Genomic DNA, 14,500 nt, shown 5'->3' on the forward strand with positions numbered 1-14,500 from the left:
TGGGGTGGGTGAATCAGAAAGTGGGGTAAACAGATTCTGATGGTTCCAAATGGATGTTTTCATAATCTCCTCTATTACAAATATTTTTGTCATTTAATGTTGTATGTCCTTAGAGTAGGGATCTGTTTACAAAGCTCTTCCCAGAAAAAGGCTATGGATAGAGAAAACTGCAAAATGAAAGTTATCCTTTGGCTTAGTTTTCAGCTGCACTTTTTTGGGAGGGTGGTTTTTTTGGTGTGGCATTGGATGTGACTCTTCTGGCCTTTTTTAGGCTACTTCCAGTATTTTTTTTCAAACTGTCCAGGAACTTCCTGTCAAACTTCCTGTTTGTGGAAGGGGAGAGGTTACCTACTAGGTTAATAGTGCAGTGTCAGTCTGCCACAACAGCTTTCTCAGCTGACCTGAGGTTGCTTGTTGCTTGTCACAGTGTTGTACCTTGTCAAATAATTGTACTCCAGAGACAGTGTCTAGATTGTGACTAAACTTCAGGAGCTTGAAAAATCCTGGGCATACATAGTTTCCTGCACGCCTTCAGGAAATTGTGTGGATTTTGCCACTTTTCCTGTCCACAGGAGATGTGGAGCAGCAGCAAGACAATAACTCAGTTTGCAGGCGTATGAAGTGTCTGTGTTGATAGAGCTTTCTGCAGAGCAGGCTTTGATAAAAAGGCCATAAATTCTGGTCTGCACCTGTAGCTATGGGATTATGGAGGTTTTTGTAGCTTTTAGGGAGCCATGTAACCATCCTCTCTCTCCTGGTTTGTTTTTTTTTTTTTTGTTTTTCCTCCAGAGGAGAGCCAGGGTTATTTTGAAAATAAGCTAAACTCTGGGATTTGCATGGTTGCCAGCTTGTTCAGTTCAGCAGGGCTTTGTATTGCAGTCTGAAGTGATGCTCAGGGAGTTGCTGTGAGAGGTGGAGAGGACTACATTCCTTCCATCCACCTTCAGAGGCTGGAAGGCACTAGGATGCCAAATATATATATATATATTCCTCTTTATTTTCTTTCCCCTCAGTCATCCTCCAGAAGTTAACAGGACTCTGACAAGTCACTGAAGGGGAGAATCAAGTTCACCAGCTGTTGCTGAGATAAGAACTGGAGATGCCTGGCTCTTGGTGTATGAGAGGACCTTTTGATTCCTGTCAATTGCTCTAGCTGGGGAAGGACTGAAAACTCTTCTGTTTCTGTTCTAGGTTAATGGAGACAGCAAAAGAAATGACCAGGGAGTCCTTACCTATCAAATGCCTTGAAGCAGTTATCCTGGGGATGTATCCTTTTTCTGCTGCAGCTCTGTTTAATACCTTGCTCCTCATGGATGATGTTTGAGACGTTTGCAGCCAAAGGTAAGTGCCAGCAGCTTGGGAGCTGCCCTGGTATTCATCACCAAGTTGCTGAATTACTTGGGCTTGTAGGTAGGAGTTGGGATGCTGTGTGCCAGGTCACAAGTGTTGTGGTTTGGCCATGCAGACTTTGCCTCCTGTCCTAGTAATCTATATGTCAGGATGTAACCCGAAGTGCCCAGATAAGTATACCTGTCTACGCAATCCTTTTTTTTTTTTTGTTAGAATTTCTCTGTTGGTTCTTGTTGGAGCTTGCTAACACCTGAGGAGCATGGGTTCTGTTCTGTTTGTCTGACGTTTACATGGCCAAGTTTTGTTAGCTTCTGTCTCTGAACCCACAGCTGTGCTTTGTGCAGGAACATGTGTATTGCAGTTAAACATTTGAGCTTCCCCTTAACCCAATGCTTGCTTCCCACTCACTCTTCAGTCATTTAGGCACTGATTTGCTTCTCCGCCCTCTGGTGCTGTCACTGATAAATCAACCTGCACCATCCTGAAACACTGGAGGAGGGAAGGCAGGACTGCAGGAACAGGTTGCCAGACACATCTTGTCAGAAACGATCAAGTTTCATTTCAAACAAATCCCGACTAAGAATAAGCCCCGAAGCAAATCATCTCGTGGGATGTGTCTGCAGCGTTTTGCTGGCTGCTGCTGCCCCCTCCCGTGGGAGAAGGAGCTGGCAGAGCCTGGCAGGTAATGCCTGTGAGAACTGATGGCTGCTGGGGGGTGGGAATGGGAAGGGCTGAGCAATGTGTGCCAGGGATAGGCCTCGGACTGCAGTCTGACAGGTGGCTCTGGCTGACAGGGTTTCTCCTGGGAACGCTGACAGGCTCTGGAGGGATCAGCATCCTGGGGGCTTGATGTCAACAAGAGACTCCAACCCCCTTCAAAACCCTTCCAGAAGGAGAAATCATAGAATATCCTGAGTTGGAAGGAACCCACAAGAACCATTGAAGTTCAGGCCCTGTGTTGTCCAAATGCTTCTTGGGCTCTGTCAGGCTTGGTGCTGTGACCACTGCCCTGGGGAGCTGTTCCAGTGCCCAGCCATCCTCTAGGTGAAGAAACCTTTTCTAACAGCCAGCCTAAACCTTCCTGACACAGCTTCAGGCCATTTCTTCAGTCCTGCCATTGTCACCACAGAGCAGAGATCAGTGCCTGCCCCTCCTCTTCCCCTCATGAAGAAGCTGTAGACTGCAGTGAGGTCTCCCCTCTGTCTCCTCCAAGCAGACCAAGCCAGGTGACCTCAGCCACTCCTTGTATGGCTTCTCCTCAAGCACCATTTTCATTGCCCTCCTTTGAATACTCTCTAATAGATTTACATCCTTTTGACATTGCAGCACCCAGAACTGCCCCCATCACTCGAGGTGAGGCCGCCCCAGTGCTGAGCAGAGTGGGACAATGCCCTCCCTTACCCAGCTGGAGATGCTGTGCCTGATGCACCCCAGGACAGGGTTGGCCCTCCTGGCTGCCAGGGCACTGCTGGCTCCTGTTCTCTCTCTCTAGTGTTTCTCTCCAGCCTCTCGTTCCCCAGTCTATCCACACTGCTTGGTGTGCCCTGTCCCAGGTGCAGAATTTGGCACTTCCCTTGTTCAGCTTCATAGCTTGGTGGTCACCCAGCTTTCCAGTTTGTCAAGGTCTGTCTGCAGGGCCTCTCTGCCCTTGAGGGAGCCAGCAGCTCCTCCCAATTTTTGTGTCATCAGCAAACTTAGTAACCATACCTTTGAGTCTTGCATCCAAGTAATTTGTGAAGATGTTGAACCAGCCTTAAAATGGAGCCCTGTGGGACCCACTAGTGAGTGGTTGCCAGCCTGATGTAATCCCATTTGCTGTAACCCTTCATGTCTGACCCGTGACATCCATCGTGTTACGTATTTCTCTAGCTGTATGCTGGATATTTTGTCCAGGAGAAACTAGGAGTTACAGTATTGAAACCTTTCCTGAAGCCCTAATAGTTTACACTAACTGATTTCCCTTGAAGTGATGTCAGTAGATCTGTTATGCTTGCCTTTGTGTCAGGGTTGCATCCCAAACTATTTGAGGATGAAAGGAATGGGGAAAATAATCCCCAGGTGGAGTTGATGCTACTCTGCAGTGTCAGTGTGGCTTGCAGTGCTGTATTTCTAGCAGTGAACTGGTTATTCCACTTACCACAGGAGCTAAGGGTGATTAGTGGCCTGCAAATAAACACAGTAACCTAGAAGTGTTGTTGCTGGTTTTTTTTTGCTTGCCTCAAACCTGACTTGTGGCTTCAGTTTGGTGGTTTTGGAGTGTTTTTTGAGACGTGAAGGAAGAAAAGTAGTCCAAAGATATATTTTATACTCTTTGTTGTCATTTGAAGTTTCTTCAGAGTTGAGACATGTTTTTCTGTCTCTAGATACTAATTAAAAAAAAAAAAACAAACTTAGGGCAAACTTTTTCTTTTTAATTGAGAAGGTTTAGCCAGTGGAGAGTATGTGACAGGCTTGTCTTTCTAGGATTTCTGCTTCCTGTCTTGGAAGTCTGTCTGAGAGCAGGAACTGTCTGCTGGCTGGTGGTCTGATAAGAGATGCATTTAAGTTTACAGGATTCCTGCGCTATAAACCTCAGGTATTTTGCTTGAGGTGTGGGTACACAAAGAGTGTAGCAGTGGGGAGTGGATGGGCCACCTGAATTTGTCTGTCTGGGAAGTGGCTGGTGTGGAGCCGTGCCCATGTGGAACCTTGTAGTGCTGTGATGTGTGTGCAGCATGAAGGGTTTTGGGAGGCATCTTTGGCGTGACACGTGAGGAAGCTTGATGTTTTCTGTCAGCCATGAGATTCTGGTCTTCAGCGTTGCCTTTTCGATGCAGACACAGTGAGGCCAGCAGCGTTCCAAGGACGGGTGCTTACCCCCTCCTGAGTTTCCAGCCAGTGCCTTCACACAGGCCTGAGCTGAGCAGCCCTGTGCATGTGTTAACCTCTGGTTCCATTCCATGTATCTGGAGATAAGGTACTGCTGTAACCTGTGTGCTGGCAGGCCTTGAGTGTTGCTTGGATAGTGTAAAAAGCAGAGCCAACTCCAGCAGTCCCTCGGTGTGAGGCTTCCTTCAAAGGCTGGCTCAGCTCACGCAGAGCGGCTTTGCGAGATGTCACTTTAATTGAGCTGCTCGCTGGCTTCTGCAACTGCCTTTTACTGTCTGACTTCTTATAAAATGCTTCTATAATCCCTCTTAGTGCAGAATTAAGTTTTGCATAATTGCCTATGCACTTTATATTGAAGCGTTTTTTTATAGGGCAGTGAGGTAAAGTACTGAGCTACCCTGTCTGCACACAGCAAGGAAGCAGCTGCTCTGAGAGGACTGAAAGCTCAAACAGATCTTCCAGTATTATTTTGCAGCAGTCTGCACAGCTCCTTTTCTCTGTGTAGCTGTCTGAACTGGCTTCATCTCTCTCTGCTTACATGATCTGCTTGTCAGTGCCTAACCAGAAGCATTCCTCCTCCTGCTGTCTTCCCCAGGGCATTTCCCAGTTCAGTTGTAAATCAGCTGAGTAATGATGCATTCAGCCCACTCTTTCTGAGCAAAGATCCAATTGATTTGAGCTCATGAAAGGGAATAGTAAACCAGAAAGTGCCAAGGGAATTTTATCTGTACTGCATTCACTTTATTAAAACGTGGAGAGCAAAATATCAGAGGGGGAGAGGGAAGCTGCACACTGCATCCCTCCTCGGGGAGTCTTGCGGAGCACGTCCGTGTTGGCTGAGCATAAATCACTCCCGTTGCCTTCAGCATCCTTCTCCCAGTTCATGTGAGGTAACGTTTGGACCCGTGCAGGGTATTAGAGCCCCTGGCCAATAATATCATTAGACAAGGAAGAGAAGAGCAAAAGTGTCTCAGGAGTGAGAAATTATTCAGTAGCTTCTGCAGTGTTCTTTCTCTGGATGCAATCAGTGGATGATGTTTATCACTACTGGAGGCCTGGGTCCATTCATCTCCTCCAAGCCCGCAGGAACATCTCTGGGCTGGGAATGAATGTTTTCAGTAATTGGGGGCTTTTCTTGCTGTGATTGCAGGGTGTTGTTGTCTGTGTGGTGCTCCTCTTTGCCTCCTGCATGCTTGTCTACAGCTTGACCCACTTGCTAACTGAAATATGGGAAAGGAAGATTGTGCTGAATATCCACAGCCCCTGTGGTGGCTGTGAAGAGCTGGGAGAGAGCTTATAATTGCTTACATTGTCATGGTCTAATCTTTAATCACCTCTCACTGTGTAGCTGGGCACTGGAGAGTAGGTTTCTCAATCCAAGGTATGTCACCCTGGCAGTCCCGCTTTGGGAAGCTGAACCAGCTGCTTGAACCTTTCCTACATGGACCCTGGAGCTGCCAGGGGGAACTCAGGGCCCCCTATATACACAACATCCAGATGTGGGCTCAGTAGCACTCTGCCTCACAGTAAGCAATCCCAAGCCCATGGGAAATGCTGTCTGACTCCAGCTGGAAACCTCTCTGAGTGTTTCTTGCTGATGGTTGGGGGCCTTCTGAGCAGTTGCTTGGAAAAACAACTCTTCTGGTTTTACTGAAGCCTTTGATGGTTTTGAAGCACGAGATTTATTTTCCTCCTGCTCCACATGCTGCTGTGTGCTAGCAGCTTCAGCATTGCTGGTGTAACTAGAGCTGCTTCCTTGCTCCCCAAGCCTGTTGCCATCCCTCCTGCTCACTGCTGCTCAGTGGTCCTTGCTCATGGCCCTAACCCATAGGAGTGGCAGGAGAGGGAAGGACCAGACACCCTGTAGTTTTCCATCCTCATCTTGACCAGACTTCAGCAAAAACACCCTTGCTGGGCTCTTAAGACATGAAGCACTGCCCCTTTTCAGGTATAGATTCCAGCACTTGCTCTTGTTAAACTTTTTGTCGTTGGTGGTTGCCCATCCCTCCAATTTGTTGATGTCTCTCTGCAGTGCCTCTCTGCCCTTGAAGGAATCAACAACTCTTCTCAGTTTGGTGCTGTCCCCAAACTTACTTATTCCTTTGAGTTCTGTGTCCACATTGTTAATGAAGATGTTGAAGAGAGGGCTGAGGATGGAGCCCTGCAGAAACCCTCTAGTGATTGGACTCTGGGCTGATTTTACCAATTAGCTAGGATTCTTTTGTGCCTGACCTGTGAGCTTTTTGTGCTTCAGTTTCTGGCTGTTGCCTCTTGTCCTGTTGGTTGGCACCACTGAGAAGAGCCTGGCTCCATCATCTTGATTGTCATGAAGACCCAGGATTAGGAGGCTACTGAGCTTTGCTGCAGCTGCTTTTGCCCTCTCCTGCTTTGCACTGCTTCTCTACTGTGACATGTAATTCACTCTCTGACTCTCCTTCCTGCAGTTACAGTCCCAGCTCAGAAGTGTGATTGCAGCTGCAGCATTGCTGTGTGCTTGCCTTTTGTTTGCCACAATACAGCTCTCATTGGGCAGAGCAGAAAGGAAAAGCTATAATAATGATGCATGGACAGAGGGGAAGATCTGAGGTGCCTTTGCAGCCCATTTGCTGTGTATTTCATCTCGGGTGGGGACTCTAATTAACCAGTGCCTCAGCAGAAGCAACCTGTACCTAGAGGTTAATTTCCACAGCGGTTGTTGCTGGGTTATTTGATAGTGGGTAATTTCTGCCCTCAAAAGATTCTTTTACTCCTACTAAGTATTTAATGAGATTAAATTGCAACTTCTCTGAGCCCTCCTGGCAGAAGTGTGTATGTGTGGCAGGTGGCCACCAAAGCTTTGTATGGACTTAACAGAAAGGTACTTGGGGAGCAGAGTGAAAACCCTTTCATAATGAGGGGGAAAAATAGTGGCGATGTTTGAAAGCTTCATAGGTGTTAATAAAAGACAGTGCTTTTTCAGTTGCACTGAATGATAAATACAATGGGCTTTTGCAAGAATTGGTCTGTAGGACACAAATTATTGTAACGTGACTTTAATGTACACACGATGCACCTTTTAAGGGTTGAAGCAAGGTGACCTTTTAAATGAGGTGAGTGTGTGCTGAATTTTCCAGTTGACATAATGGTGCCCATTCTGCCCTTGCAGTGTATTTATAATCTTTAATTATAAATCAGCTACTGATGGTGGGGTGGAGGTATTTTTCTTGGGGAAGCTAGTCCTAAGGCAGAAGTGATCCAGTGAGACCACCTAAGTAATGGAGCTGTTTCTGTTCTGCATAGGTGATGTTGGGGTGGGCTTTGACAGTCACTGCAGGGTGTCTGTGCTTGATGGCAGTGGGGCAGAAGGTGGGTGCACGTGGCCTTGGCTGGGTGACAGATGTATGTGGTATGGAGGTCTGTGCTCTGATGTGCACAGTCTTCCAGATTCATGGTCATACAGCTAGTGAAGTGCACTGTGAGCTGAGCCCACAGTGTTGTCTGTTCCTTTGCCCTCTAACACTTTTATTCCAGGCTGTTAAAGCTGATGACATCTAGCACTGAATGCGGCTAAACATGTTTGACGTGGAACTGAAAAGCTTCCCTGTGGCTGTTCTGAAAGTTCTTTCCCAATGTGTTTTTCTTGCCTTTTTAGTTAGTTTGCTTGTTTGTGAAACTCCTTGCTCTTGGCCTCTGATTCTGGGCAGTTCATTAACCTCTTATTAGTTGGTTTCTGCATTTACTCAGATGCCAGATGTTTGAATTAGTGAAATTCAACAAACATTGGGTGAAATATCCTTCTGAGAAAATAGTTTAGAGAGAGATGAGAGCCACTGGATGCTTTTCATGCACCCCTATAGAATGAAGAGGTGAAATGTGGGGTGCAGGCAGGGGTCAGCATCCCAGGGAGTCACACTGGTGGTGAGGTGGTGGCATGTCAAGCTGGGCAGAACCAGAACTGAGCCCAATTTGTGTTTTATAGTCTTGATACAAAGGCTTTTTTGTGCTCTGTTTCCCAGCAGCTGTCAGACAACTGTGCTGTGCAGGCAGGAGAGGAAAGCTGGTCATAGTAACATCCCTGGGTATCTCAGCTGTGGGGTGGCTCTTGTTTCACTGCTGTTAAATACCTCCTTTTTGGGCATGGGGTAGGAAGAGGAGGGGATGCTGGTGATCCTCAGAGCAGAATCCCTGACAGAGCAGGTTCCTGCAGCTTCAGTGGGAACTGAGCCCACTCCTCCAGCTGTCAGGGTGCTCTGACACTATCCTGTCAGTGCTGCCTTTTGTGCTGGTGTATTTTGTAGTGGCAGCGCCATGACCAGCTGACACAAGGGGTGGCTGCAAGGTTACAGCAGGTGCCTCTGGCTGGAGTAACCCCAGGCTGGAGCATTTTGCTGCAGCCTTTTCTGGCCATCCCTCTTCCATACTGCAGGCATGGGTGGGGGCCTCAGCTGCAGAGGGGAAGGGCACCTGCTGTCCCAGGGGCCAGGTGCCAGCACGTGGAGCCAGGGTGAGTTTCAGCTGTCCCAGGATTAGCAGCAGGGAGCTGCGTGCAACGTAGGTGCTGACGCAAAGCTGCTTGCGTGAGGGATTCTCAGCCTGTCCTTTCCCTGGCACGGGCCAGCAGCCTCCCAAGGAGGTGACCTGCACGTAGCTCCCCTCTGAGATCACACTCTACGCTGGCACAGAGCTTGGTCCTGGCCTCTGCATGTGGTGCCTTTGAAATGGCCAGTTAGTGATTTCAGGGACAGGGTTTGCTTTTTAAGAGCGTTGTTTCTGACCATGTCTCTATGCTTATCTCATTAATTATTCATCTTGGACCTTTCCTTTGGTTCCTTTCAGCAACATGTTACAAGGGTAACATGCTAAAACACTCTGTATGAGGAATGGCAATGTTGAGGACCAGTTTACACAAGGAAAGGCAGACTGTCACCTTGGAGAGGAATAAATCCAAATTTCTTTGGTACTATTTGAAGACATGAGAAAATGAAGCTCAGTAAATGAATTTATATCAAACACTCAAGAAAGGGAAGTAAACCCTTTTCCCTTTGGGAGCATGGGAGTTTGAGGTTGTTATCAAATGGGAAGCTTTCACAGCTCTAGGGAAGGAGGTTTTTCTTCGGGTGTGCTGACCTGAACAGTGCTGTGGCTTTTATCTTTTCCTGTAAGTGTGATTAGAGTCACTCCCTTCCCCGTCTGAACCATTGCATCTTATTTTCCAAGCAGTGAAATGGGCTTTGGCAGCATTAGCAGTATCTGGGCGCAGTGAAAACAAGTCTGTGTTTACAAGGAAGCCCTTTGTCCTGGCAGTTAAAAACTGCAAACCTGCTGCAGATGTCTTAGAGGTGTGATAGTACCTGCTGCTTTCCCAGCACCGTTGTTGCCTTGATGCAGTGCGCTCCAGCTACTTAACAAATGGGCAGCCCTCGGTGGAACGATTCCCCATCAGCTTTAAAACCCACTTCTCAGGGAACTATTTTCATCACGTGGTGCTTGGGATTTACTGCAACGGCCGCTATGGCTCGCTGGGCATGAGCAGGCGATCAGATCTGATGGACAAACCTCTCACTTACCGAACTCTGAGCGACCTCATCTTCGATTTTGAAGACTCCTACAAAAAGTACTTGCATTCAGTCAAAAAAGTCAAAATTGGATTGTATGTCCCGCACGAGCCGCACAGCTTCCAGCCCATCGAGTGGAAACAGCTGGTCCTCAATGTGTCCAAAATGATGCGCACAGAAGTCAGAAAGGAGCTGGAGAAGTTTGCCAGGGATATGAGGATGAAGGTAAGTCCGTGCATGTGGGTGTTGGGCTCAGGAGGAAGCTGTGCCTTGTCCCATTCTGCAGAGATGGGTCTTGCTCTGTGTCAGCCTGAGATCATGCAGGTATCAGGTGTGCTGGGTGGGGGGTGCTTGCATCTCCCTTGGTGCTGCTTCCCCAGGACTTGGTGTGCTTTCAAGCCCTTACAGCTATTTAGTTGAAGGATCTCCCATTTAGCCTGGGAAATGCTTGAACCCATACTTGAATATCAATTGAACCTTGAATCCATACTTGTCCCTGGCTACCAGGGAACTGTTGCCCAATTTTCTTTCCTCAATGACTCCAGAAGAAGGTGGTTGGGAAAAATCAGCGTGGCTGGGGCTGGAACTGCCTGGAAGAGTGGCCTGGTCGCAGGTGTTGGGGGCGGGGGGGGTGGGTCTGCGTTTTCCATCTGAGTTGCAGGAGTTGCCATGGAACATCTGTGTCAGTGGTTGCCTCTCCTTGACATGCCAGGGGCCTGATGTCTACCACCTCCAGCTAGATCACAGAGTAGGTTATGTGGGAAAGGCGAGTAAAGGGACTCCCTGACAGACTGGTGCTTCCCTGCTGGCTGGTTGGACTGAAGAACTCATTGGGAAACAACGGGGAGACAGGGCAGGCTGCCAGGGGCCTGGAGGGTTTGGCTGCCCTTGGGGACAAGGGGTGTCCCTGACCGTGCCACTGAGCCTGGCGTGGGCGAGGAGCTGTTTGTGGTCACAGTGGAAGCGGATTTGGTGCCTGTCCAGCTGGCTGCCAGCAGCAGGAGCAGAGCAGGTGTGTTGCTAAGTATGGGTTTGGCTCTTGTGGAGAGGTATGTGGCATCGTGTCCAAGTTATTCTGGGTTCTTGTCCCCTTCCCTGCTAAAGGACGGCTCCTACGTAGCAGCCACGTGCCTTTTGGCTGAGACATCTGCCCCCTTGCCTTGACCTTGGTTGTGAGCCTTGCCAGTGGCATCATAGCCCCTATGTTCTGCTGCCATCTCTCCTGCCCTGCCAAGGAGTTTTGAGAGCCACCTTGTGCCATGCTGTCACCTTAAGCATATGGGCTTGATTACTGATGTAATTAAGTTTGGGTTTTTTCCTTCTTCTCTATTCATATGCTTGTAATACTATCCAGAGAGCAAACAGCTGAAGCAGGCTCGAGTTGAAGAAGTCCATATATGTGGATGACTTACTGAATTTTGTACTTGCTTTTGATAGAGGGACCAGCTCTCTGTGTGTGCTGGGCTGTGACACTGGGTCTGGTTCTGATGAATGCCTCAGGGCCAGGACCACAGCCCTGAGCCCTTGAAGGCTGAAGGCCCTGCACTTGGTCTTTGCCTTGAATTACTACAGAATACAGAGGGCTTCCATTTGTCAGTGGGCTGAGTTTGGAGGATCAGGTCTTTCAAGCAGTCCTGAGTGTGAGTGTAATGCTGATGGCCCTCTGATGTTGGAGGGCCTGGAGGATGGGGACAAGGTCTCCAATTGAAAAGCCTCACTGTCAGAGTTCAGCTGCCAGCCTGAGAGATGGTCATCTCTGTTTGTTGAGAGAAAAGCTGGAGAGGGTGATTTGGCTGCCTTTCTTTCAGCTGAGGCTCAAAGCCATTTTTCTTATCTCTTGCTGTTGCCAGCTCTGAAGAAAGCTGTTGATGAGACAGTGTTCAGCTGGGAACTGAACTGGTGACACCAACTAATTTTTGCAGGGGGCCCCTTAGCAGCTATCACATGATAACAGCTTTCAGTTCCTCTTAACCTGGGCAGGGTTTGAATAAGCCCCAAGGGACTGAAGGCTCTTTGTGTGCCATCCCTGCTACTGTACGAGGCCCTTTATTTTAAATTTTTATTTGCAGTGAATAATTGCCTTTATTGAAGGTCACTTCCTTCCCTCCCCCATCTCTCACAGATTCTGAAACCCTCAAGTGCCCATTCCCCAGTGAAGGAGAGATCCCGGGGTAAGTCGCTGTCCCCTCGCCGGAGGCAAGGCAGCCCTCAGAGACGGGCCTGCAGGAGAGATAAATCGTGAGTATTCCTGCCACCATCCCTGCTGGGGCAGAAGGGGAAGGGGGTGATGTTACTTGGCTGTACAAAACTTCCGTGCTCGTTGGTACATACAGGAAAACTGCACCAGCTGCCTTAGTTTCACGAGGGGCTCCAGAAGCTCCTGGCACTGCTGATGTCCTGGCATTGCTGTGCTGCCTGATGGCCTCTCTGTGCAGGGTCCTTGGACTGAGCAGCTTAGAGACAGTGGAAAAGTAAACTTGTATTTCCAAAGTGACAACATCACTTGAATTGTATCGTTTGATTTTAATCAGGTTTAAAAAAACCCAGGCCACTTTCCATGTGTGTTGTAGCTAAGAGTTGTTCTTTAGCTGTGTAGGAAAGGATGGATGCATTATCTCTAAATGGATAAAACTGTGCTTCCAGATCCACAGGCCTTTTACAGCTGCTGGCAATTCAGACTCCCCTACCTTAGACATAGAAGAGCTGAGTTCTAGCTGTAATGCTCCATGCCAGGAAGCTGACAACTGTGAAAGCCTATACATAACCCAGATTAGTCACATATTTATGATCATTGCTTTTTAAATAGGCTCCCAGACTACTGTCTCAGCACTTATTTATTTATTTTAAAGCAGCTAACAAAGACATTAGACTAACCTTCTAAAGTTAACTTGAAGATACATTAGCAGCAGATGATTTCACAGCAAGCTTTTATTTTTACATGTTCATTCACACTCAGTCCACGATGCTGTACTTTGGGCTTTGTCACTGAGCTCCTTGTTTAGTGCATAGCTAATTATAGTTGTAATGGGTTGAGCTGCTTCAGGTTTCTTTACCTCCTAGATAGTCTTTGAGGAACAGTTTCATTTTTGAGGTTCTGATAGTGCTTTTGTAGTTGCTGGAGTGGATCAAGTATTTCTGGTGAGGAGTGAGTGTCACTGGGCTTGGAGACTCTCCAGTTGAGGTGGTTTCCTGAAAGAGCTGCTGAGCATGTGGCTGCTCTGCAGTGACTGATCTCTCCTTGGCAGCTTTGCTTTTCTGGGACAGAAAGACAGGGAGTATGTGTACAGGTGGCCTTGCAGTGGCTTCAGCACCTATTACCTGCCCAGTGGTTTTGCTTTGTTGGTCTGTATCAAGAGCAAGTAATATGTAACTCTAAAATAAGTGCTGGGTCACTGTGGTAGAAGATGCAGGACCCAGACACAGTGTGATGAGCTGTGAGCCCTCAGGGGGGAAGGGGGAATGGCATTCTCTGATAAGGAATGAACTGAATAACACATCCCAACACATGCAGCAGTTGATACAAGGCAAGAAATGCCAGAGGAGAAATGGGATATTATCTTCTCCGTATTGATGGATCTCTGAGAACCTGATGGAGTAAGAGGCCTTTGTGTTACACACAGAATAGGAAAGAGTCAGGTTTGCTAGGCTTTAGGCTGGAATCCTAGCTAAAGAATGGCTGTGCTTATCAACACAGTTTTGTTTCTTTGTGGATCTCTTACTCAGATCCTGTAATTACAGCTTTCTTGAGCTTGCTGGGGAGGGGGAGAGAAGTATTTTGCTCTAGTGTGAGCTGGAAGGGACTGAATAACACATTGAATTGAAAGGCTTCACCTGCTGATGACAAGCTGTTATTACAGCCTGGGTTTTGTCAACAGTGAAATTACATGGGGCCGTTGGGAGAAATCTCCCACTGAAGGCTATGTGGAGGGGTGAACTAGAGTGTCTTGGCTGGATTGTTTCTGAAGGACAAGCACTGAAACTGTGCTTAAGGATGGAAGAGGATTTCACAGCCACAAACGTTTAACTTCTCATCCTTCTTCCTTCCAGTTTATTAGGTAAATGTCAGTGGTGGCTGCCAGCAAGCCCACAATAGCCTTTTAGCCTGGAAATGCAGCTTCAAGGCAGGTGGGGCATATTGCAGGACAGGTGGCAATGAAATACCCAGTACATGCCTGCCTAGGAGGTTGGTGTGTGGTCAAATTGCAGCTTGTTAACTGAGCTGTGCAGCAGTCCACGTGCTCTTAGTCCACAGCTGGTGTGATCCTGCATGAATACAGAGGATGTAGATAGGGTGGTGTGAATCTCTCTGGTAAGTCTGAAGCTTTACTGTGTCCACTTGCCCATTCTCTCAAGTCCCAAAGCAGAAGGGTGCAGTAAATTGCAGACCTGTGCTGGAACAGGCAATGTGGTGTTTCATGCTCATTAGGAGTGCTTGGAGCTGGAGGGTTGCTGTGAGTTTGGAAGGGAGGATCATGCAGTACCCTGGAGAATCATTACTCCTCAATGTCAGCTCACCAGATCTATTTCTTTTCAATTTCATGTTGAGGCTTAACATGCATGCTCTGTGAGTGGCATGGCAACACTGGCCTTGTGTGCTTCCAGCCCAGTGTAGCTGTTGAAATTCTCCTAGTCTATCAGGATGTGCAAGGGGACAGGATTACATTAGAACGTGTAAAATCAGGCAGCTGCAGTGCAGACAGCTCATGAGTACAGTTTGCCCAGCAACTGGGAACAGCTTGCTCACCTGC

The 14,500-nt window shown here is 47.9% G+C and overlaps 1 protein-coding gene across 2 annotated transcripts in view; it reads left to right on the forward strand.

Moving 5' to 3' along the window:
* VASH2 (vasohibin 2) overlaps positions 1-14,500 on the forward strand; it is a 33,968-nt gene that overhangs the window by 15,167 nt on the left and 4,301 nt on the right. The window contains exons 4-6 of one of the 2 annotated variants that reach the window (XM_062489293.1): positions 1,192-1,266; positions 9,596-9,977; positions 11,875-11,990. In XM_062489293.1, coding sequence (XP_062345277.1) covers positions 1,192-1,266; positions 9,596-9,977; positions 11,875-11,990 — 573 coding nt within the window. The remainder of the gene's footprint in view (positions 1-1,191; positions 1,267-9,595; positions 9,978-11,874; positions 11,991-14,500) is intronic. The other variant, XM_062489294.1, reaches the window with a different exon arrangement.

The sequence above is a fragment of the Cinclus cinclus genome, chromosome 3 (genome assembly GCF_963662255.1).
Source record: "Cinclus cinclus chromosome 3, bCinCin1.1, whole genome shotgun sequence".
Classification (NCBI taxonomy): domain Eukaryota; kingdom Metazoa; phylum Chordata; class Aves; order Passeriformes; family Cinclidae; genus Cinclus; species Cinclus cinclus.